The sequence below is a fragment of the Chiloscyllium plagiosum genome, unplaced genomic scaffold, assembly GCF_037043375.1.
Source record: "Chiloscyllium plagiosum isolate Xiang-an unplaced genomic scaffold, Cpla_swu_hap1 HiC_scaffold_4, whole genome shotgun sequence".
Taxonomy (NCBI): domain Eukaryota; kingdom Metazoa; phylum Chordata; class Chondrichthyes; order Orectolobiformes; family Hemiscylliidae; genus Chiloscyllium; species Chiloscyllium plagiosum.
In genome coordinates this window covers 63247376-63272715 of record NW_028270142.1, presented here as the reverse complement: position 1 = coordinate 63272715, position 25340 = coordinate 63247376, and the positions used below count along the sequence as shown (strand labels likewise).

Sequence of the window (25340 nt, the reverse complement as noted above, 5' to 3'; positions counted from 1 at the left end):
TGATCCCTGGAATGGTAAGCCTAACATACGAGGAACGGCTAAGGATCCTGGGATTGTATTCATTAGAGTTTAGAAAGTTGAGGGGAGATCGAAGAGAAACTTACAAGATAATTCGTGGCTTAGAAAGGTTGGACGTAGGGAAATTGTTTCCATCAGGCAGGGATACTAGAACCCGTAGGCACAGCCTTAGAATTAGTGGGGGTCAATTTAGAACGGAAATGAGGAGACATTTCTTCAGCCAGAGTGGTGGGCCTGTGGAATTCATTGCTTCGGAGCGCAGTGAAGGTCGGGACATTAAATGTCTTCAAGGCAGAGATTGATAACTTTTTAATCTTGCAAGGAATTAAGGGCTCTGGGGAGAGTGCAGGTAAGTGGCATTGAAATGCTCATCAGCCATGATTGAATGGTGCAGTGGACTTGATGGGATTGTGGGATATAAATGAATTAATGTTATTTCTGCAAGTATAAATTCTGATACAGAATAGGAATGAGAAAATACATATTCAGCAAAAAGAAAGCATGAGACATGAATACAGAACAATGGTGGATATATGGGCAAACAGGAAAGCATCTGTTTCCCCCTTACACGGGGACACAGGAACAAATCCTAATTAAAGAGGTCAAAGTGGCCTCTGGATGGAAATAGATGCTGATAGAAGAAAAGATATGCTTAATCAATAATCTACAATAGACTGACGTCAAACACCCTTATGGGAGTCAGAGATAAGAGTTTGTCACGGACAAGACAGGATAAACAGAAGTTGTGGGATCAGTCTTAAGGAAATGAGTGACGTAAGCGAAGCAGGGAACAAACAATGGAATAAGGAAAAATATGGGGATTCAAACTGTATAAATTTCGAGAGTTTGTTGGATTTGGTGTGCATTTTGTCATTACCTTACCGGGTAATGAGACAGGGCACCCACCTATAGGTGTATAAATAAATGGCGGATTCAGATATTTGTCTCGGACTGAAATTATTAAAGTGAGTGAGCTTTTGTTTCTCACAATTGGGGGCTCGTCCGGGATTTTCTTCCATCACCGGGGGGAGTGGCTGGCCTTGGACACTGGGAAGACGCGTCCCGTTCCCCATTGAGGAGCGGTCTCGTGTCCCGGTTTGGTCTGCTCCCTTGGGTGACTGATGTGAATCCTATAAGAGAGACATCTGAATCAGACAGTGATAGGAGCTCGATAGAAAATACGGTGACAAAAGGGGCCAGGCAACTCTGTGCACAGACCAAGGTAAGAAAATTGACTTTTAAGTATTGCCTTGGTGGCCGGGATTGAGTTTTAGTAGTTAATAAGGGACTAACGAAGGAACTCAATATGGCTTGCGCTTTGGGTTAGGAAAAAGCCTCCGGGGAAACAAAGTAAGGAAAAGGCAATGGAAATGGAGGCGGGGTCCCTTACAACATTCCTCCGGAAAGTCCTTTGGGCAGGATGTTGTGGAAATTGGCAAAATAATACTTGTACAAGGGAGAAAGATGATTAAATATTGTTGCTTTGTATGGACTAAGGACTCCATTCTTCGTCCCGCTGTCTTCTGGCCAAAGTACAGATCGGACGAAGACTGGGTTTGTGAATATCTGAGTTTATATGTCAATGTGCGAAAGAGAGAGAGAGAGAGAGAGAGTGTGTGAGAGAGAGAGAGAGAATGAAAAGAGCTGTACAGCTGGTAGGAAGTTTAACCCTTTGTGATTTGGTTTGAGTGAACATTTGTTTGTTGGTGATTGAATGTTTGTGTTTTATTCCCTGGAGCTTGTGTTCCAGGACTGTTTTGAATCTGATTTTGTTATGGAAACTTAACATGATTTCTTTTAAGGTTAAGGATTCTATTGTGATTATGAAAAAAAAAAGGAATGATAACTCCTGTTCTTTTTACAGATCATGACTGCCTTACTATCAGTTTCTAACTAATCTCTTTTATCTTTACATAAAAGCGATTTATGGAGGACAGTTGAAGTTTCAGTTCAACATTAGATTGTAGTAAAAGCAAAATTCTATGGTTAATATCTGTGACCTTGGATTCAGCCATTGTTCATGCATTAGAAGTTTTTTTTTTAAAAAAACTTGAGTTGACAAATTCTTTTAAGGCAAGTTCTGATTATTTTACGACCTATAGTATTGTAATTGAGCAATGATTGGTCAGGACTATTTAAGAAAACTAATTCTGGATCTAAATTAAAGGACTAAAACTGGGTAATTACAGTGAATTGCAAAATTGGGAACTGTATGCATTTTGTATTTTGACTATTAAATACTGAATAAATGAACGTAAATATATATAAATATATTCATAAGTTAGGAACAGGCTTTGAAGGTTAGTCAAGCAGTAATTGATGAATTGGTGTTTGAAGTTATGGGGAGCTAGAAATATTGCAATATTTCTTTAAAAAAAAAGAAAAAGGGGAAAAACGTAACGACTTATCCCCTTTGGGAGGTGCCCATAGGGGACAAAGAGATTGGGTTTGTAAGTGCCCCCCCCTCACCAGTGGGGAGGTCAGAACATTTAAAAAGGAAATGAAGGTCCTGGTTGAGGATCCGGTGGGATTGTCTGAACAAATTGATCAATTTTTGGGGCCCAGTCTGTATACCTGGGCTGAATTAATGTCTATTTTGAATATATTATTTACTGGGGAGGAAAGGGGACTTGTACGAGGAACTGCCATTAAAATATGGGACAGGGAACACCTGATTGGAGATGGGGATGCTGGACAGGGAGAGATGAAGTTTCCCCTCAGAGACCCCCAGTGGGAAAACCAAAACCCGGAGCATAGAGAAGAAATGAGGGAATTGAAAGACCTGATTCTAAAAGGAATACGGGAGGCAGTTCCGAAGTCACAGAATTTGATTAAAGCCTTTGAAATTAGACAGGAGAAAGATGAGACTCCCTCAGCTTTCTTGCAAAGATTAAGGGACTCAATGCGGAAATACTCTGGAATGAACCCTGAGGACCCAGTGGCACAGGGTCTTTTGAAAGTACATTTTGTGACAAGAGCATGGCCAGACATACAGAGAAAGATACAGAAGATAGAAGGATGGAGCGAAAAACCATTAGATGAATTGTTGAGAGAGGCACAGAAAGTGTTTGTAAAGAGGGAGAGGACAAGGGGGAACATTTGATAGAGGGTTTGAGCGACAGGGGCAGAGATGGAAGTCGCTACAGGCAGGATGCTATTATTGTGGAAAGATAGGGCATTTTAAGCGGGAGTGTCCTGATCTACAAAGGGAAGAAAAGGCAATTCCGCTTATGAATTATGATGAAGAATAGGGGTGTCAGGGGTTCCTGCCCTCAGGGGCCCACCAGGAACCCTTGATAAACTTGAAGGTGGGACCATGTAGGGAGGAGGTAATCTCCCTAGTAGATACGGGGCAGCACGGTCATCGCCGAATTTTAAACCAAAGAAAGTAGAAATGTTTACACGGTCAATTACTGTTTCGGGGGTGAAAGGGGAAGGATTTACTGTTCCAGTATTTGAACCTATGATGATAGAAGGTCCTAAGGATAGGATCACAGGGGAACTGCTGTATATCCCTGATATAGGAAGTAACTTACTGGGGAGAGATTTAATTATCCTTTTAGGACTGGAGATTGGAATTCAGGAAGAAGAATTAGTTGTACAACTGGCAATATTGACAGAGGATGCAGAGAGAGAGATAGACCCTATTGTATGGGCTAGAGAAGGGAATCGTGGAAAACTACAGATCCCTCCCCTTACAATAAATTTAAAACGGAAAGGGGACGTTGTCTGTGAACAACAATATCCTATTTCCATAGAAGGTAAACGGGGACTGCAGCCAGTAATTGAGGGACTGATTAGAGATGGTTTGTTGGAGCCATGTATGTCTCCTTATAATACCCCAATTCTACCAGTGCGGAAATCTGATGGAACTTATCGATTGGTGCAGGATTTGAGAACATTAAATCGAATAGTACAGATCAGGCACCCAGTAGTGCCAAACCCCTATATGTTATTAAGTAAGATCCCTCATGATCACAAATGGTTTAGTGTGATAGATTTAAAGGATGTCTTTTGGGCTTGTCCCTTGGCGGAGGAAAGATTTGGGACTATCCCCCTATGAAATCTTATTTGAATTACCTTATCTGGGAACACAGGGAGAATTGCCAATTCCCGAAACTAAAGATTTGTTTTTAAAGAAGTATATACTGGGCTTGTCCTCCTCTTTATCTTTCCTCAGAAAACAGGGTCTATTGGCACAGACTCCGCCCCTTGAATTTGCTGTTCATCCCATCCAGCCAGGAGATTGGGTCTTAATAAAATCATGGACAGAGACTAAGCTGCAGCCGGACTGGGAAGGGCCGTACCAGGCTCTTTTGACTACCGAAACGGCAATAAGGACGGCGGAGAAAGGCTGGACTCACTACATTCGGATCAAAGGGCCAGTGGACCCTCCAGTTGAGGAAGAAGTCTGGACAGCCGAATCAACGCAAGACCCGCTGAAACTCAGACTAAAGAGACTTTGAGTAATTGACTATACAGTGGCGACGCGAGCGCGGGATTATTTCTGTAAGATTGTATATTAAGCCTTTTTGTGTTCTAGCATAATGATCAGAATACTGGGAATGCTTAGAGTTATGATGCTAGCCCTCTTGGTATTAGGATTTTGTCACATATCATTTTCATATGTATTATTAATGGTTCCTGAGTCTGATAATCCACAAGTAATAGACACTGATATATGTAGCTTAGTAAATTGTGGGAATGTAGCTAATCAGAGACAATACCGCAACTCAGAGATACATCTTAAGTCCTATGGGGATGGCCTCGGGGATGGTACCTGGTATAATGGTCTTGTCACAATACACCGAGCCCCCTTCCGACCAGCACGCGATTGTCCCAATAAAAAGTGTAACCCCATATATTTAATGATAAGAAAAACCACATGGCACGGAGCGGTTTTGGGAGGTGGCACTTATGAGGTACAATTAAATGAAACATTTGGGATTGAAATGAAAGCAAATAGGAAGGAGTTTGTGGGCTGTTGTTTTCGAATTAGCATAGGACAGGGAAAAATGGGTAGAATTACTGGGTAATGAGATACAACCTTTCACTCCTCCCAATGATCCTACAGTAGTAAAAATTATAGAGGTAAAGGATTTGAAACAGACCATCGAGATAGAGACTGGGTACGGGGATGCAAATGCCTGGGTTGAATGAGTAAAGTATACTGTAAAAAGTCTGAACAAAAGCAATTGCTATGCATGTGCCTCCGGTAGGCCAGTGGCCCAGGTGGTTCCCTTTCCGCTCGGGTGGAAGCGAGACAGGAAGGGCATGAAATGTATGATAGCCCTGTATCAGGATGAGACTGCATGGAATGATAGGAATTGTACTTCCCTGTCTCTGATGTTCCCTCCCTTGGAGGAGAAAGATGCAAAAGTTCCCCCCACATTTTCCGCCGCAGTTGGAAATCACACGTCATGTGTGCACAAGCGAGGTACGAGTCGGTCGAGAGATTTGGGGGAGCTGAAATTATGTACAGAGATTAAGAATGTTACCGAAACGAAGAAGGGAGGGAACTACTCAGCATTAAAGGTTCCCCGAGCGGATCTGTGGTGGTACTGTGGAGGAAAAATATTGAGACCCACCCTACCTCCGGATTGGAGAGGGATATGCGCAATTGTACAATTGGCAATTCCATTTACCCTGGCATTTGAGAAGGAAAAGATAGTAGGGAAAAAGGGAAGGGGTAAGAGATTACTGTTAGATAATTCTTTTGATGACGGGATTTATCTTGATTCGGTAGGAGTCCCTAGGGGAGTGCCTGAATTCAAAGCTCGTAACCAGATTGCAGCAGGCTTTGAGTCAGCTCTCTTTTGGTGGGCAACAATTAATAAAAATGTAGACTGGATAAATTACATTTTTTATAATCAACAGCGATTTATAAATGATACAAGAGAGGCGGTTAAAGGAATATCAGAACAGCTTGATGCGACAAGTAGGATGGCATGGGAAAACAGAATAGCCCTTGATATGATTTTAGCAGAGAAAGGGGGTGGTGGTTTTTATCCTTACTTCCCTGATAGTAGTAGTCGGGGTATTGGTGGCCAGTGGCTGTTGTGTCATACCCTGTATACGAGGGCTCACCCAGAGGCTGATTGAAACAGCCTTGATGAAACGAATGCCCCTGAGGGGAATCAGACAGAGGAACTTTATCAACTAAATAATAAGGAAATGAGTGAGACTAAGATGGATGAAATCTCTGAAATGATGCTTGCGAATTTTGGGAACAATGTTTAAAAAAAAAGAGACAAAAATGCAGAAGATAACAGATAGTAATGAAAAGAAAAAGGGGAAATTGTGGGATATAAATGAATTAATGTTATTTCTGCAAGTATAAATTCTGATACAGAATAGGAATGAGAAAATACATATTCAGCAAAAAGAAAGCATGAGACATGAATACAGAACAATGGTGGATATATGGGCAAACAGGAAAGCATCTGTTTCCCCCTTACACGGGGACACAGGAACAAATCCTAATTAAAGAGGTCAAAGTGGCCTCTGGATGGAAATAGATGCTGATAGAAGAAAAGATATGCTTAATCAATAATCTACAATAGACTGACGTCAAACACCCTTATGGGAGTCAGAGATAAGAGTTTGTCACGGACAAGACAGGATAAACAGAAGTTGTGGGATCAGTCTTAAGGAAATGAGTGACGTAAGCGAAGCAGGGAACAAACAATGGAATAAGGAAAAATATGGGGATTCAAACTGTATAAATTTCGAGAGTTTGTTGGATTTGGTGTGCATTTTGTCATTACCTTACCGGGTAATGAGACAGGGCACCCACCTATAGGTGTATAAATAAATGGCGGATTCAGATATTTGTCTCGGACTGAAATTATTAAAGTGAGTGAGCTTTTGTTTCTCACAGGATGAATGGCCTTACTTCCACTCCTATATCTTATGGTCTTATTTTTCACTCACAAGCAACCTATGTATTGTAGATTTTTTTTCTTTTTCTTTCTTCATCTTTGAGGCTGAGTTTTATAGGCATGGTAGCGCCTGCAGTGCTGGTGGCATGGATTGGGGTTCTTGGTAGCAGCAGTGCCCAGAGCGGAGACGCCTGGCTGCGGTAAACCTGGAGCCTGGAGTAATTGCGGCTCCTGGAATGGGGACTCTTTGCTGAGTTAGGCTTGGGAGTGGGGAATCTTGGTGGTGTTGATGGGGCAGCGGAGAGCCAAGGTCTCTCGAGGCATCGGTGTTGTTGTTGCTATACCTGGAGGAACGATGCCTTGATGCCTGGAACACCTTGCAGAAGCCTTGAAGGCTGCTTGAGACCCAATTTCAACATAAGATGAACTCTAAATCATTTAATTTTATTCTTTCTATGACTCAAAATAGTGCATGATTGTGGCGACAAAACACTTTCCACTGTATCTTCCTAAATATCTGACATTCATTCAATCATTAATTGCAGAAAGATAAGCAATTAGCAAAGATATTAAAATAAATAACTCCCAATATTTCTTCCTTTCAAGTAGCACCCCTCAGGTCCCGCCCATAGGCCACACGCCCCGCCCCCCGGTACTAGGCCCCGCCCAAGCACGTCGGTTCCCGCCCACCCCACTCAGGGTCCCGCGCTCACGTTCCAAGCTCCTCGTCCCCGCCATCTGTCTTCCGAAACGCGGGCCCAACTGCGCATGCGGACCGGATCACGGGCTCTTCCGTGTTGGGAGGAACTACAATTCCCAGAATGCAGTCGGTCAGATTTGTATCTAAGTCGCCATCATCATCTCTTCAATCCACTGATTACAATAAAGCATTCACACCCTTCTACACGTTCAATTTTAATTCGTTGTACAGTATAACGATCAGCGTTAGTTTTTCCGTGAGCAGATAGCTGGCGGGGCTCGGTTATTCGCCCGGATCCATTTCAGAGCAGAACCTGGAGCCGGACTGGATTAATCGTCGGATCCGGCGCGACCGTTAAACTGGCAGCGTTCGAGAGTTTGGACCGTGGGGACGGTGATGGAGTTGTCACCGCTTATCAAGAAATTGGGTAGAGAGGGGCCCGGAATGGGCCAGTACTGATCTATGGCCTTGTCCTGATCGACATTAATGGGGATCATTTCTCACTCTGTCAGTCCTCCCTCTCTGTAATACTGTGTCGTGGATGGCGCTTTCGCCGTCTTAATACTACATCGTCCCCTGTAGAATACTTCTTGCTAATTTGTATGTGAAGTATCTCTTTCTTTGTGGCTGTCCCGATGGACTATCCCTCCGCCTCCAATGCACTTTTCTGTGGAACGCGAGATTTTTTTAAAACTCCCTTTCTGCCGCGCTCTGTGTGCAGCTTCCCTTTCACTATTATTGTCCCTGTGGAGTCTGTTTCTCTCTCTCTCTCTTGATTTATGCATTTGATTTCTGGAGGGGCTTGTCTCTTTGAGGTATCATGTTGTTCAATTTATGTGTGACATTGTATTGTCTTCTGTAACAAACTGATAGAATAAACTTGAGCCATATGCCGTGTTTGTCAATGCACGTCTCAGCCCAGCCTTTATGCTCCAAATGTAATCACAGATAAGAACATGAATTGTTTTGGTGTTACTTTCACTTTTTAAAGTAGTGCACTACTTTATGTCCTTTATATAAACGATTTGGATGTGAACATAGGAAGTTTAGTTAGTAAGTTTTGTTTCAGGAACCTTGGTTAATTTTGTGCAGTGCAACTTGAAGCAAACTGCTTGCTTCTATGTGTTGGTGTGGAGGGAAGTAAATGTTTATGGATATGTGCCAATCAAGTAGTTTGACTTGACAATGTGTCATGCTTCTTGAGTGTTGTCAGAGCTGCACTCATCTAGCTGGGAGGGGGTGTATTACATCAAATTCTTGACTCATATCTTACAGATGGTTTTTGGGAGTCAGGAATTAAGTTACTTGCTGCATAATTCCTAGCCTCGAACCTACTGTTAACAGAATCCCATTGCCTCGATGAGTGCAGCACCTTCTACTGTCAAGCTCACTACCATCCAGGCTAAAGCTCACTTGATTGGTATCACATCCACAAATATCCACTGCTGCTGCTGCTCAGAGGCAGGTGTAACATTTACAAGATGTAATGCAGGAATTTAACAAAGGTTCCTTGGACAGTACCTTCTAAACCCATAACTACGACCATCGGCAAGAATAAGAGCAGCAGGTACCACTACCTTTGACTCCCTGTTTTCTGCCATTCTGACTTGGAAATCTGTTGCCATTTCTTTACAGTGGCTGTGTCACAGCAGTGTGGGTGAACCAAGTCAAATGAACTGCAAAATGCAAGGTTCAGCTCGCTACCACTTTCTCGAGGGCAATTTGGGGTGGTAAACACTTATTAGAGTTAGTCACTGGGAATTCAAGTGTATTTTTAAAAAAAGTTATTAGTCTCTGTGGTGATTGTAACACAGAGACTAATAACTTTTTTTAAAAATACACTTGAATTCCCAGTGACTAACTCTAATAAGTGTTTACCACCCCAAATTGCCCTCGAGAAAGTAGTGAGCTTGAGTAGTTTTGTGCCTGAAAATAACCATCACATGATTATATGCCAAGATCTTTGGTTTACTCTTGCTCTGAGGTGAAGTACGTCGCCTAACAATAGTGAAGAATGAGATAATCTGAATTTACAATTGCAGTTAATTGGTGGTTGAAGCCAGTTCTGATAATGTGGAAGCTCCATAAGTTTTGTAGAACCCAGTTTCCCATTTTATGTCTACTTATCATTTGATTCTGCACATTTTTTAATCACATACATTTTGGTGTATCATTTGGCAAAGTGTCACTTTTGTTTGTTTATTTGTGGTTAGTTATGTGTTGTATTAGGATCTTTAATGTGATAGGGGTTTGGTTACTTGCAATAACTGAACAGATCCTTCATTATTTTATAGTGTATCAGTGTTCATGCCATGAAATGCAGCAAATGGAGGAAAGTTACATTGATCATGCTGCTACAGTATAAGGATGAAAATTTGAAGGAAATTGAAAATGTCAAGTGGACTCAACTTTTACTTTGCTTTTCGTAGGTCATCAGCTTGTGGAAATTAGAGTTCGAGCGTTGAAGAATATTTTGTGCAAAATTGATCATGGTTTGGTTTCTGTTGTTGATCTGGCTCAAGAAAAAAACCTTTTCATTCGACTTCTGGAATGGTTCAACTTTCCAACTGTTCCAATGCAAGAAGAAGTACTCTCACTATGTAATCATCTTGTAAAAGTGAGTTATTTTCAGAGCGTCATCTTCTGCACATGATACTTTTGTGTATTAGGGGAATAATTTTAGTTTAATTTTGAAAAGTCGAATAACTATCATTCCCTTTTAGTTTGTTTTACATTTGCCAGTGATGTTTATAACCAAAATAGTATTTATAAATAATGATACAAGTGAAAGAGTCCTGGCAATGCTGTACAGTGTCTAGCAACATATTGTGAAGTTCCTGAATTGCTGTTATAATTAGGTTTCTGTTGAAGGTAAACTCTGATTGTGTTCCAAAATCTTTGCAAAGAATCTTCAGTATAAATGCATAGGGTGTTAGATAGCTGCATTAACAGGCATTCCAGATCATGTGAAAACAAAATGTACAAATTAGGGGGGTGGCAGAGGCTCAAGTAGAACTCCCTTTTTTTACGCTTTGAATAGTGCCAAGGAATTACATAGTTCCACCAAATAGGGAAGGCTGTGCTTCAGTTTAATGTCTTGTCTGCCAGTTTAGCAATCCCTTTGAATTGCATTGAAATGTCAACTCATGTGCTTGAGCCACTGATGAATGCTTGAATCTCTGACCCATGAAGATGGGAGTGCTCCTGCTGAAAGGCTTGCATCTAGTAGCAAAGATAGTGTGTATTTTGAGAGACTGGAGCAATATAAGTCTTATACACAAAAACTACACAGGGTAAGAAAGATAAAGTACTTTAGGATCAGACAATAGAAAGCACCATCCTCCCTCCCTCCCACTCCTAAGTTTAGGAATTTCTTTTCGGTCCATCTCTTGCCCCTGTCAGTGATGAACTGATGACGACTCTTGGATTAAAGGAAAAGGAATTTATTTTGAAAACATTTATCTAGATGATTAGATAATACAAATATTTCAGTGAATCATTTTGGATACAGTCACTTACTGGTGGCAACCAAGAAGAGGATTTCCAGAAGAGTATGGGGAAAATAACTTGATGGCCTAGATTTTTGCAGTCAGTGGCAAAACAAAGATATGAGCTATGGACCACAAAGAACTCTGTGGGATGGTTTTCCCCTCTTGTCAGAGAAAATCTGGTAGGTGGAAGTGAGGACTGCGGATGCTGGAGGTTAGAGTTAAGATTAGAGTGGTGCTAGAAAAGCACAGCAGGTCAGGCAGCATCCAAGGAGTAGGAAAATTGATGTTTCGGGTAGGAGCCCTTCATCAGGAATGAGATAAAATCTGGTGCCAAGTTAAGGGAATCTTCACACACACAGCCACAGTGATGTTCGCAAGCAGGTTAACAGCACATTGAAGTGTTCACGCAAACCAAACCAAAAAGTCCAATTCATTTAAAATTCTTCATTTTTAATGTACATTTTTAGATAGTGAAACTCATTATTGAATTTATTTAATATGTTTTTGATGTGATAGAAATATAATCCAATGGCATATAAAAGTATTAATGAAAACTCCAATCCCATTATAAACTCTCTGTTAGACAGATATACATACACCAACAATTAGGGGAAAATACATGGTTGGTGCAGGTGAAATAAAACTGTGAAGTCATTTCAGTGGTCTTTCCTTCCCTGTTCTGAAATTAAGATGATTATATTTAGCTAGCCAGACCCTTAGTGTTCTGTTATCTTCCTTTTATAACTAATCCCTTAACTGGACTTGCCACATAAATGCAGTAGCTACAAGGGCAGGTCAAAGGCTAGGAATACTGTGACGAGTAACTCACCACCTGACTCCCTTGCTGAGATATCTATATCATCGATAGTCACAGGTGAGGTGCTGGAAAACTGGAGGTTGGCTAATGTGGTGCCACTATTTAAGAGAGGTAGTAAGGAAGAGCCAGGGAACTACAGATCGGTGAGCCTGACATCGGAGGTGGGTGGGTTGTTGCATGGAATCTTGAGGGACAGAATTTACATGTATTTGAGTAGGCAAGGACAAATTCACGATAGTTAACATGGCATTGTGTGTAGGAAATCATGTCTCATGAGCTTAATTGAATTTTGTGAAGAAGTAACGAAGAGGATTGATGAGGGCAGAATGGTGGACGCGATCCATATGGACTTCAGGAAGGCATTCAATAACGTTCCTCATGGTAGACTGGTCAGCAAGGTTAGATCACATGGAATACGGGAGAACTAACCATTTTGATACAGAACTGGCTTGAAGGTAAAACACAGGGTGGTGGGAAAGAGTTGCTTTTCAGAATAGAGGTCTGTTACCAGTGGTATGCCATAAGGGTCGGTGCTGGGTCCACTGCTTTTTGTCATGTAAATGATTTGGATGTGAACATAGGAGGTATAATTAGTAAGTTTGCAGATGACACCAAACTTGGAGATGTAGTGGACAGTGAAGGAGGTTGCCTCAGGTGCAATGGGATCTTGATCAGATGGGCCAATGGGATGAGGAGTGGCAGATGGAGTTTAATTGAGATAAATGTGAAGTGTTGCATTTGAAAGGCAAATTAGGACAGAACTTCTACACAGATCCTTGAGAGTGGTTTCAGCAGGTAGATAGGATAGTAAAGAAGGCATTTAGTATGCTTTCCTTTATTGGTCAGAGCATTGAGTATAGGAATTGGGAGGTCATGTGGCTATACAGGACATTGGTTACACCACAACTCTGATCTCCTTCCTATTGGAGGAGTGTTGTGAAAAATGAAAGGATTCAGAAAAGATTTACAAGGATGTTGCCAGTGTTAGGGGGTTTGAGCCAAAGGGAGTGGCTGAATAGGCTGTTTTCCCTGGAGTATTTGAGGCTGAGGGGTGACATTTTAGACGTTTATAAAATCATGAGGGGCATGGATAGGGTAAATAGACAGGGTGTTTTCCTGGGTTGTGGGAGTCCAGAACAGACGACATAGGTTTAGGGAGAGAGGGGAAAGATTTAAAAAGGACCCAAGGGGCAATGTTTTCATGCAGAGGGGTATGCGTGTTTGGAATGAGCTGCAGACAAAGTGGTGGAGAGTGGTACAACTATAAAATTTAAATGGCATCAGGATGTGTATATGAATAGAGAGTTTGGGAGGATATGGGCTAAGTGCTGGCAAATGGGCCTAGATTATGTTAGGATATTTGGTCAACGTGGACGAGCTGTACTGAAGGTTCTGTTTCCATGCTGTACATCTCTTACTCTATGACCATCCAGTACAAAGCAGCCCACTTGATTGGCATTGCATTCGCAAGTATCCATTCCTCCACCACCAATGCTCAGTAGTAGCAGTGTGTACTATCTACAAGATGCACTGCAGGCATTCATCAAAGATCCACAGACAGTGCCTTCCAAACCCACAACCCCTTCCATCTAGAAGGGCAAGGGCAGTAGATATATGGGAATGCCACCATTTTCAAGTTCCCCTCCAAGCCACTCACCATCTTGACTTGGAAATGTATTGCTTTTACTTCAGTGCTGCTGTGTCAAAATCCTGGAATTCCTTCCCTATTAGCATGTGGGTCAACCCACAGCAGGTGGACTGCAGTGGTTCAAGAAGGCAGCTCACCACTACCTTCTCAAGGGCAACTAGGGATGGGCAATAAATACGGACCAGCTAGCAACACCCACATTCCACAAAAATGAATAAATAAAAAAAAATTCTGCCACAGTGGCTTTCGATCTCAGGTGCCCAGAGCATAACCAGCATCTCTCCCTACCATTACTACCAATAATAAATTTCTTAAATGGGTTGTATTGCTTATTTTTTTCATTATAGAACTTTGGAACATTCTTTTAATATCAAGTTAGCCTGCAGTTATAAAATGATGAAGAATACTGCAAAGTAAATCCAGTATATGTTTTTAATCATTTAAAGCACTCTTCAGTTGCCCAATTATTTCGAGAAATTGGAGCTTTGGAATTTCTAGCACAATTGCGATCCAATGTGGAGCCAAAGTTACAAGCATGCATCGATGAGATTATGGATGATCTGTTCAGACTGCCAGATACGATTGTTGATGTGCCACCTATTGCCTATCAGTCACAACCTCTGAAATCCTCTGATGATAAAGGTAACCTGAACAATTGCAGTGTTAACCTATGTGCTGTCATATTGGGATAATGCAATCTATTGTTTTGTCATAATGCTCGCTTTTAAAATGGTAAATAGGTGAGAAGCATTTCTTTCTTACTGTGATGTGTATGCACTACTCACGTAAGGCTTCCTTGCTCTAACACTTGTGATCTTTTCATGGAAACTTCATCAGTCTCTGAAAAAAATACGTAGAAGGTAAAGAAGGACTTTGAAAGGGGTTTAAATTAATATCCTTTGGGTACAAAAAATTAAAAAGATTGTAACATAAAAGTAAACCTTGGTAACTGTTGAGAAATGTAATTAAACCAAGACATACAGTGTGAAAACTGCTGCAGTAACTGGTAGGAATTGGAAGCTAGATTCCTTCCTGAGTTCAATTTCTCTGAGAGCTTGTTTCCTGTTGGAATCATGGACTTCCACTTTGAAAAGAATGTTGTATCTGCAAAACAAGATTTTTCCAAATTCAGGTTGGCTTTTGTATACTTTGTTGAGTTCAGTGGCTCAGTCACTCCTAACTTGACCTGGAGTTCTTCACTTTCTACAGTATACTTGTCGATCTTCATTGCCTGACACTTTTATGCCACAAAAATCTCAGACTAACGTACCAACAGATTACCACTTGCAACAATTATGTACCTGGATCTAGGTTTAGTCTTTAATTTGCTTTGTCTTCTATATCAAATGATGACCTGCAAGCATGCATAATTTACATGTCCATAGTAATTTAGACAAATTCTATTTTTTAAAGTAGACATCTACCAAAAAGGAGGAAATAAAAGTTAAATGTTTTCACAGTGTAAACACTCAAGTATCCCTACTAAATCTCTCTAAACAATGGGAAGATGATGGGCTCATGGTATTATTGCTCGACTATTAATCCAGAAGTTTAGTTAAAACTCTTGGGACCTGGTTGAATTTTGAATTCAGTTTAAAAAAAAATCTAGAAATAAGAATGTACTGATGACCATGAAACTATTGTAAATCATCAGAAAAACCCATCTGATTCACTAATGTCCTTTAGGGAAGGAAACTGCCAACCTTGCCTAGTATGGCCTACATGTAATTTCAGACCCAAAGCAATGTGGTTGACTCTCAATTACCCTTAGAAATGGCCTAGCAAGCCACTCTGTTATACCATTAGGTTGGGGCTGCTTTACTGACCCTTTAGAGGTTTATAAAATCATGAGAGGCATGGATAGGATAAATGGACACTGTCTTTTCCCTGGGATGGGGGAGTCCAGAACTAGATGGCATAGATTTAGAGTGAGAGGGGAAAAAATGCTGGAACCTATTCTTTGTCTTTGTATTATCTCAGTTTCCCTGGACAGTGAACATCTAAATTTAATTGGTTGAACACTTACTTCTGGTGGGGGAAGAATGTCAAAAAGGAATTCCATTGCATGCTAACAGGGTAGTGAAGGAGGTGTTTGGTACGCTTTCCTTGTTTGGTCAGTGTATTGAGTATAGGTGTTGGATGGTCATGTTGTTACTCTACAGGACGTTGGTTAGGCCACTTTTGGAATACTGCGTTCAGTTCTGGAAGGATGTTGTGAAACTTGAAAGGGTTCAGAAAAGGTTTACAAGTGTGTTGCCTGGATAGGAGAGTTTGAGCTGTAGGAAGGGGCCACATAGGCTGGGGCTATTTTCCCTAGAACATTGGAGGCTGAGGCTTATAAAGGTTTAAAAATCATGAGGGGCATGGATAGGACGAATGATCAGTGTCTTTTCCCTAGGGTAGGGAAGACCAAAGCTAGAGGGCATAGGTTTAAGGTGAGGGGGACAAGAGTTTAAATGGGACCTAAGGGGCAACTTTTTCTTGCAGAAGGTGGTGCGTGTATGGAATGAACTGCCAGAGGAAGTGGTGGAGGCTGGTACAATTACAACATTTAAAAGGCATCTGGATGGATATGTGATTAAGAAGGGATTAGAGGGATATGGGCTAAATGCTGGCAAATGAGACTAGATAAATTTTACGATATCTGTTTAGCATGGACAAGTTGGACCGAAGTATCTCTTTGCATCCTGTACATCTTTATGACGATCTAAGGATACATGCTTGATGAGGTTTAACACTGCCAGTAAATGGGCAACTGGAGCTTGGATAGCTCACCTTAACATCTTTTAATTTGAATGTATTCACCATAATCTACCACTGGAAGTGACATAAAGATCTTACTTGGAGCACTTCAGGGGTATATGAATATTAGAGGCTCATTGTTAGTAAATAGGACCTATTCTGTTTTTAATGTAAGTTTTTGTGGAATAAAAATGTGCCCATTTTTAATAAACATAATATATATATATATAGCAATTGCAAGCAGAGGCACATTATGTTGGGTTATGTCCACACTGGTGACAATATAAATTATAAATTTTACTGCTGCAGGATTGGCATTTAGAATTACAGTGATCAATTGCAAAGAAAATGGAGGAAAAAAAGAATCCATTATGTCAAAATTGTTTGGTGACTCAAACTTGATTCAGAAAATGAAAATATGCCTTTTTTCCCACAATTGTTAGTTTGTCCCTGTCAAATTATCTCCTCTGGAAAAGTTTTCAGTGTTCATTTTGTGGCTTTGTAGAACAATATAAAATTGTGGTTTGAAATGTTAAAGTGATGTCCAGTGTAGTACCTATCTATGATATCTAGGTTGTACAAATATTTTAAAAATAAAACTTTTAAAAACATTTCTATAGCTATACCACCTGTAACATTCGAAGAAGAAATGGTCGGTTACTTTCAGAAAAGCAGCTACAGTCAAATAAATGAAAGCAGAAGTTTGCCTCAGAAAGCAATTGGTGAGTTATCCTGAACTTTAGCCTTGACTTTTGGATATGATTCCTCTTAAAGGGAAATCTGAACGTTGTCATCTGCTTTTACCTTTGATAAAATCTGTAAAGTTCTACTGTTTTGTTAAAAATCAGAAAGTGCAAGGAAATGGCTCAAAAAGTCAAAGTCTGCTCATGATTGTGCATAAAGTGACTGTTATTGATCATTACTAAATTAAATCTTTTTACGTCAAAATAATAGCAGAGGTTCATTGCACAAATAGAGCCCCATTTCAAGTTGTTTTATTGATATTTGTCAGTCATATGATATATACCCGTTCTGTTTTGTGTGAGCTAATTCCCTGAGCAGGTTGATAATTCTTTTTTACTGTATTTTTAATATCTGTCCCATAGATGTAAGCAAAGAAGTAACACCTGTCCATTGAGTAGAGCACAGAATTTTTGCACTGTCTTAAGAGAAGTTTTTAAGAAAATTCTTTCAGATTAAATATTATCAGGAGCCCCCTTTCATGTATTGGTGTAATGTGCTTTCAGAAAAAAAGTGCATATGACATCTTTCGATAACCGAAAAGATAACTGCACCTTAGGTGGAAGGGAAAGGAACCAAAATATTGTCAAGAGGGTCTTGTTGCTGAAGTGTTTTGATTTGCATTCATCAGGACAAAAACAAGAGTGTTGACTTTCAAACAATCATTGGTCATGCATGTTCGCTAGAAATAACATAGTAGAGACCTATTCTCTGAGGCAAAGGAATATGTTCAAGTCTTATGCCTGTTGTGAGTTATGTTTCAAAAGAGTTAGGGAGCTCACAGTTACCTGTTCCTTTTTCCATGGCAATGTCTTGGCCAGTCAGTGTCAACTTGCCGACCAATCAGTAATATTTTCTCTTATTTTATAAATTATTGCAATTGTTTGAAATTTAGTATACTTGTATTTGTTTGGCAACACATCTGTTATTAGCTCAAGAAATAAGATTCTTTCAGTTTCTCTTTTTTATTGTCTTACAATCTACGTGTAACATAGTAATGCAGTTGACAACTCTGAGATGGAAATTGCAGTTCTGAGGTCTGAAACAAACAATGTGGAAATAGGAAAACAATGATTTACTGTTTTATGAGTTATTATTGGAGTGGGATCTTTGTCTCTTCAATACCGTACAATGCATTGAATGTGTCATTGACATTAATTATAAATTAAAACATATAGTTATTTTGTAATTGATTTTGCACTCCAGTTTCAAGGGTTTTGTTTTTTACCATTAGTTAATGATACAGTGAAATGCCTGAAGTATTCCACCTTTCCTTGGTTGACACTGACTATGACAGACAGACATGTTCTTTCATCAACTGCAAGGTATGTTATAGTAAGTTGGATTGTATGAATGACACTGGAAAAATAAATTATCTTAGTCTCAACTTAGTTAAAAAGCTGTTTTGCAATCCTGGTTTAAAAAAATGGATATTGCTCATTTATATTTGTTTTAGTGTAATAGTACTTGAACCATTAAAATGTTGCACATCAAACAAATTACTCTGGGATGTTAAAGTCAATGGGTCTGGTATCTAGTAGCCATGTATATGATTCATGGCTTTGTGATTCCACTCATATAGGAAACCTTTAAGTGCATTGGTGATCCAGAGTGGTCTGATTGAAATAACACTTTTTTTAAAAAAAAAGCTTTGTATTACCCTCACATTAAAAACAAAAATTCAGAATTGTGAATGAAATGGAAACTCATGTTTTGTAGACATTTTGGAAAATACCTTTTGAAAGAAGTGCTGTATTCCATTAAGGTGCATAATTTAGGTTAAATGTAAGGGTATTCCTAATGATCTCACCTTTTATGGACCACTATTATCTGCTAGTTATTTGTTGTGATGAGCTCTGTGGTATTGTTGTTCCTAGCTGGCTTGAATGTGTGCATAGGTTCCACTGAAACCTGTGACATTTTTAAAAAGGCATTCCATGAGATTGCATGTTATACTGTGAGAAATTATCTGAGCAGCATCGTTTTAATACACTATATTTCAGCATCAAGCTTGCACGATGAACAAATGGCTTGGACACTATTTAGATGTTTGCTGATAAAGCCAATCTTTTAGCACATTGATATGCAGGAATCTGAACATGAATATTGACCAGTAAAGATAGGCTTGAGGTAGACATAAAAGGTCCTATGACAGCCCTCTTGGTCCTGAAAAGTGCGTAGGTTATCTTAGATTTAGGTATTTTAAAAGTTTGATCAACAATTGAAGCTAGCTGTTTCACACTGCTATATGCAACAAACATAAAACAAAAAGTTATTGTGAAGCCAAATAAGTGTCCTGGTACATAAATGTTTGGTGTGATTTATCTGGTCTGCAATTCCAGCCATTGCACTAGAAAGGATGTGATTGCACTAGATAGGGTGTAGAGGAGATTCACCAGAGATGTTGTTTGGTTGGAGCGTTTCAGCTATGCAGATAAACTATATAAGCTGAGGATTGTTTTCAATAGAATAGAGAAGGCTGAATGGGGTTGGGAGGTGGGGGTAGGAATCGGATTGAGTTGCTCAAAATTACATGGGCCATAGATAGTATGGATAGGAAGAAATTTCCCTCTTAGCAGAGGGATGAGTAACCAAGGGCATTGTTTAAAGGTAAAGGGCAGATGATCAGGATGGATTTAAGGAACAGTTTTTCACCCAGAGAATGATTGCTGTCTGTGCCTCGTGAAAGGTGATGGAGGTAGGAACCATTGGAACATTTAATAGATATTTAGATAATCGTTTGAACTGCCATGGCATACAAGGCTATGGGCCAAGTGCTGAAAAATAGGACTAGAATGGATAGGTGCTTGATGTCTGATTCAGACATGATGGACTCTTTATACACTCTAAAACTCTGACTCAGTGAATGTCAATACTGCTGTGATGCCAGATATGTAGGCCATTCATCCCAAAGATTGATAGATCTTATCAAACAGCGTGTCCCATCAGTTGTTTGCAAGAAACCAGGAACTGACCATTTCCTAACTCACCTACACTTTGAAAATTCGCAACACTGTACCTAACATTGGATGTTATTCTGCAGTTGGATAATATTTGCTGGGTAATACTGAATGTACATAATTTAGTGTTGTCAGTTGGGCTCTCAGTGTGATGCATGTGTGCACTGAATGCACATATATTAAAACACAGACTTTTGCTCTTTGACGATAGAAAGACTATGTGTACACACTGTACCTATTTGGACTCAATAAAGTTGGTTTGTTGACTCATTGATCAGGGTATGATCCTGAGAAATCAGAGTCAACCTCCCTGATTTAAAATTTAAATACAATCTGGTAGTCAACTATCAGCCTTCATTTTCATGAAGAACACATCAGCTAATATTTCTATGAATTAGAGTATACTTGCTAACCAGTTGGTTCTTTCCCATCATGCAGCATAAATGTTAGTTTTTTTTCCTTTGAGTTTGTGTTCTTGTGAATTGTCCTAATCGCTGCAAGGTGAAAGCTTCAACAAAATGTGCCTTCCAAGTTCCAGCAGTATTAAAAAAATTGATTTCAGCTTTCACAAGACAGTGTTCGAGTGTATGTGTTTCATGGGCCTTCTGCCCAAATTCAGAATGTTGTGAGGAAAACTGAAGAGTTAGTAGTTTTTAAACACTGCTTATTTTTGAATAGCTCTTTGAAAAGCAGTAATCACACCTTGGTTCGCAATACGTGTGAACTTCTGCAAGATGTTATAATGCAGGATTTTCCTGCTGAGATCTTCCTTCAGCGTCCAAAGATCGTCCAGGTAAGAGACATTTTCATATATTAAATGTTAATTTGTATATTTCTGTTAAAAATCACACAACACCAGGTTATAATCCAACAGGTTTAATTGGAAGCACACTAGCTTTCGGAGCGACGCTCCTTCATCAGGTGATTGTGGAGGGCTCGATCGTAACACAGAATTTATAGCAAAAATTTGCAGTGTGATGTAACTGAAATTATACATTGAAGACTTGATTCTTCAATGTATAATTTCAGTTACATCACACTGCAAATTTTTGCTATAAATTCTGTGTTATGATCGAGCCCTCCACAATCACCTGATGAAGGAGCGTCGCTCCGAAAGCTAGTGTGCTTCCAATTAAACCTATTGGACTATAACCTGGTGTTGTGTGATTTTTAACTTTGTACACCCCAGTCCAACACCGGCATCTCCGAATCATGTATATTTCTGAATCTTCTTAGTTTTGTGAGAATAGGTCCAATTTAACAATTAGGTTATAATTTAATGTAGAAACTAAAGGCTTACTCAGATCTTATCACACAGAATGTGATTAATAACCTAAGCCATCCAGAGCCCTTCAGTTGAGTGTATACCATAACAGGTTGTGAATTTGCTCCAGGACCAGAAAAAGTAATCGTGAAAGCTGCTGACTTGTTACAAAAACCCAATTGCTTCACTGTACTTCAGGGGAATGGAACATGTCACCCCATGTCTCAGCTTGCACTTTTTTAAAATTCATTTGTGGAATGTGGGCATCGTTGGCTGGCCAGCATTGATAGCCCATCTCTATTTGCCCTTGAGAAGGTGGTGATGAGCTGCCTTCTTGAATTGCTGCAGTCCACTTGCTGTGGGTTGACCCACAATGCTGATAGGGAGGGAATTTCAGGATTTTGACCCAACGACTATGAAGGAACTTTAGTATATTTCCAAGTCAGGGTGGTGAGTGACTTGTAGGTGGCGGTGTTCCCAAGTACCTGCTGCCTTCTTCCTTCTAGGTGGAAGTGATCATGGGTTTGGAAGGTGCTGTCTAAGGATCTTTGATAAGTTTTTGCAGTGCATCTTGTACTGAGCGCCAGTGGTGAAGAGATTGAATGTTTGTAGATGGTGCCAATCAAGTGGGTTGCTTTGTCCTGGATGGTGTCAAGCTTCTTGTATGTTGTTGGAGCTGCAAGTGGTGACTATTCCATCATACTCCTGACTTGTGCCTTGTAGATGGTGCATAGACTTTGGGGTGTCAGAAGGTGACTTACTCGCTGCAGTATCCCTTGTCTCTGATGATTGTTGAATTCTTATTAAATTCTCATGTAAATAAAGACATTTACTTTTAAACAAGAAGGTATCCTACTATCTTCAGTTTACAAAAGTACAAGAGAAAACAATTGGTGAAAACTGATTACCACTCAGAACCTGAAGAAATGTTTAAAAAAAGACTGGCTTAATCTATCAGAAGATATAGTTCAATGGTTATTTGAAATTAAATGTCTCTGTTTTTAAAACATATGCTTTGCTGATAACTGTATTTCACAATGAATAATGACTGTTACTGCTTTCTTTGAAATTGAAAAGCAGATGCTAAATTTCCCTGTGTCCAGGGTTTTGTATTTTTTTAAAACCTTGAAACAGCTCAAACGTTTGTTGTTAATTCAACAAAAGATGAGTGTTTAACTATCCAACTTGGTATGTTTGCATAAAAGTGTACCTGTTATACCTGTGGAGACGGTTATGAACCAGACTCTAACCTTATTTTTAAATGTAGATATGTAATGATGTGACTGAACTTACTACTCTAGGTTAAGTAAAACACAATTTATTTGTATTAACTTAAAATACAAACAAAAAAAAGAGGAATTTAGAATCATATAATAATTGGAAAATTTAACCAAATAATAGATACTGTACCAGTTCAGTAACATCCCATAAACACACCGCTTGGCAAAAAGGCAAATTCAGATACAGATTCTTACATGCGGTTCTCCAATCCAGAGGGGAACAACATCAAGAGAGATTTCAGAGAAAGTAGAAGCTAGAAATCATTCACTGAAGCTTCCATCTCTTTGAAGACCCAAACAGCTTCTGCCTGCTAAAGCTAAAAATAAACGAGGAAACCTGGACTGTGAGAACTGGCACTCTCATTCAAGCTGCTTTGATTGTTCTAATTTAAACAAAATCTAAAGGCCTCCTGCATTGTTTACTTCAGCAATCTACAGTTGCCATTTCAGCATCTCTGCTTTTACAACCTCTTTTTAAACAAAAACCCAGGACAAAATAACCCTTTAAAGTGACAGCATTGTCACAAAATAAACTGTCAAATTTAGTTCCAAGACAGCATAAAATCTGCATTGTTTTACATGATTTCTACCTGGTATGTTGTACATTGCCACCTGCTATTTGCTTGAGCAAGGCAGAGCCATGAGAAGGCAAAGAAAAAGGGAGACAAATGAAGATTAGTAACATGAATTCGTGAATAAAAAAAGTCACAATGTTTATCAGAGGCTTTTAGATTTGTTTTTATTAAATTTGTAAAAGGTATGTTGTCACGTACAGTTGGGCAAGCCAGCATATTTAAATGAAACTTAAATATGGAATTTAGGACAGATTTCAAGTCAAGGTCAGAAATCTAAATAGCAATTATTAATTTCAGGTGCTCTTTAACTTCTGAAATTGGTTAAGCGTGTTTCAAAATTGGCCAATGTTTATTGCCTATCCCTAATTTAATTTCAGAAGGTGGTGCTAAGTCACACTTGACCTGTGCAGGTCATGTGTTGCTGATTCAACCACACTGCTTTCAGAAAATTCCCAATGTTTTTATCCAGAGACAATAAAGGAACAATGTTGCATTTCCGAGTCAGGATCAGTGTGTGACTTGGAGTGAACTTAGAAATGGTGGTCCCATGCAACTGTTGTCTTATTCTTGATGTTTGAGGTTGTAAATTTGGAAAATTTTTTTTAGATTAGATTACTTACAGTGTGGAAACAGGCCCTTCGGCCCAAAAAGTCCACACCGACCCACTGAAGCGCAACCCACCCAGACCCATTCCCCTACATTTACCCCTGCACCTAACACTACGGGCAATTTAGCATGATCAATTCACCTGACCTGCACATTTTTGGACTGTGGGAGGAAACCGGAGCACCCGGAGGAAACCCACACAGACACTGGGAGAATGTGCAAACTCCACACAGTCAATCGCCTGAGGCGGGAATTGAACCTGGGTCTCTGGCGCTGTGAGGCAGCAGTGCTAACCACTGTGCCACCATGCCGCCCACTAATTTGTTGTTGAAGCTGTGGTTAGTTATCATTATGTATCTTGTAGATGATACACATAACCGCTATACTGTCACTCGTATGGCGAGTAAATGCTTGTTTAAGATGATAAGGTGAAGTGCTGATCAATTGGTCTGATTTGCCAAGTTTCCTGAATGTTATTCAAGCTGCATTCCTCCAGGCAAATGAACACTATACCATCACACTCTTGAATTGTGCCACTGTAGATAATGGACATGTTTTTGGAGAGTCAGGAGGTGAGTTACTCACTGTAGGATTCCTAGCCTCTGAACTGCTGTTGTAGTAAGCACATTTATATGGCTAGACTAGTTCGGTTTTGGTCAATGTAACCTCCAGGATGTTGGTTTTTAAATTCACCATTAAGTACTGCTGGTTTGTTCACTAGTTAGGTTGCAGTCTCCACATATTGACATGTTTACTTTTGATGTGAGACCCCAGTGCACTAAAAGAGGCGTAGCACCTCTGTTGACGTCCTGGCTATAATCTGGTAAGAATCACAGCTGGTGAATTGAGTCTGAAACTTCTGGTCTCCATGCTTCAGCTACTTGCCAAATTGATTTGTTGGTCTCAGTCACGCTCTGTGACAGAGAATTTCACAGCTCACCGCTGCTGGGTGAAGAAATTTCTTTTCATCTAAGTTCTAAATGGCTTACCCCACTGTATTCTTAGACTGTGATCCCTGGTTCTGGATGCCGAGTCATAAAGAACATCCCTCCATTTACTCTGTCCAGACCTATTAGAATTTTAAAAGTTTTTATAAGATTCCCTGTCATTCTTCTCAACTCCAGTGAATATCATAGAATCAAAGAATCCCAACAGTGGGAAAGGAGGCTATTCAGCCCATTGAGTCCATAACGTCCCTCAGAGCATCCCTCCACATTCCTGTAACCCTGCATTTCCAATGGCTATTTCACCTAGCCTGTACGTCCCTAAGGGCAATTTATAGGAATTTAGCTTGGCCAGTTCACCTAACCTGCACATCTTTGGATTGTGGGAGGAAAACAGTGCACCTGAAGGAAACCCACGCGATACAGGAGAATGTACAAACTCCACACAGGCAGGTGCTCAAAGCTAGAATTGAAACTGGGTACCTGGCGCTGTGAGGCAGCAGTGCGAACCACTGAGTCACCATGTCGCCCTAATACATTCCTAACTGATCCAGTTCATCTTTATGCACAAGTCCTGACATCCAGGAATCAGTCAGGTAAACCTTTGTTTCACTCTCTCCACAGCCAGAATATTCTTCCTCAGATAAGGAGACCAAAACTGTACACAGTACTC

General features: G+C 40.0%; 1 protein-coding gene and 1 long non-coding RNA gene across 5 annotated transcripts in view; both read left to right on the top strand.

The window, feature by feature from the left end:
- Positions 1–434: 434 nt before the first annotated feature.
- Positions 435–6846, top strand: LOC148150158 (uncharacterized). The gene is made up of 2 exons (XR_015756979.1): positions 435–1240; positions 4199–6846. It is a non-coding gene; the product is annotated as an uncharacterized LOC148150158 (long non-coding RNA).
- A 902-nt stretch (positions 6847–7748) lies between these two features.
- Positions 7749–25340, top strand: part of rttn (rotatin) — a 218140-nt gene continuing 200548 nt past the window's right edge. For all 4 annotated transcript variants that reach the window (XM_087986291.1, XM_087986292.1, XM_087986290.1 and 1 more), the window contains exons 1-6: positions 7749–8026; positions 10029–10216; positions 14002–14197; positions 16918–17019; positions 18273–18363; positions 20677–20791. In XM_087986291.1, the coding sequence (XP_087842417.1) occupies positions 7996–8026; positions 10029–10216; positions 14002–14197; positions 16918–17019; positions 18273–18363; positions 20677–20791 (723 nt within the window). In that variant the 5' untranslated portion in view covers positions 7749–7995. The remainder of the gene's footprint in view (positions 8027–10028; positions 10217–14001; positions 14198–16917; positions 17020–18272; positions 18364–20676; positions 20792–25340) is intronic.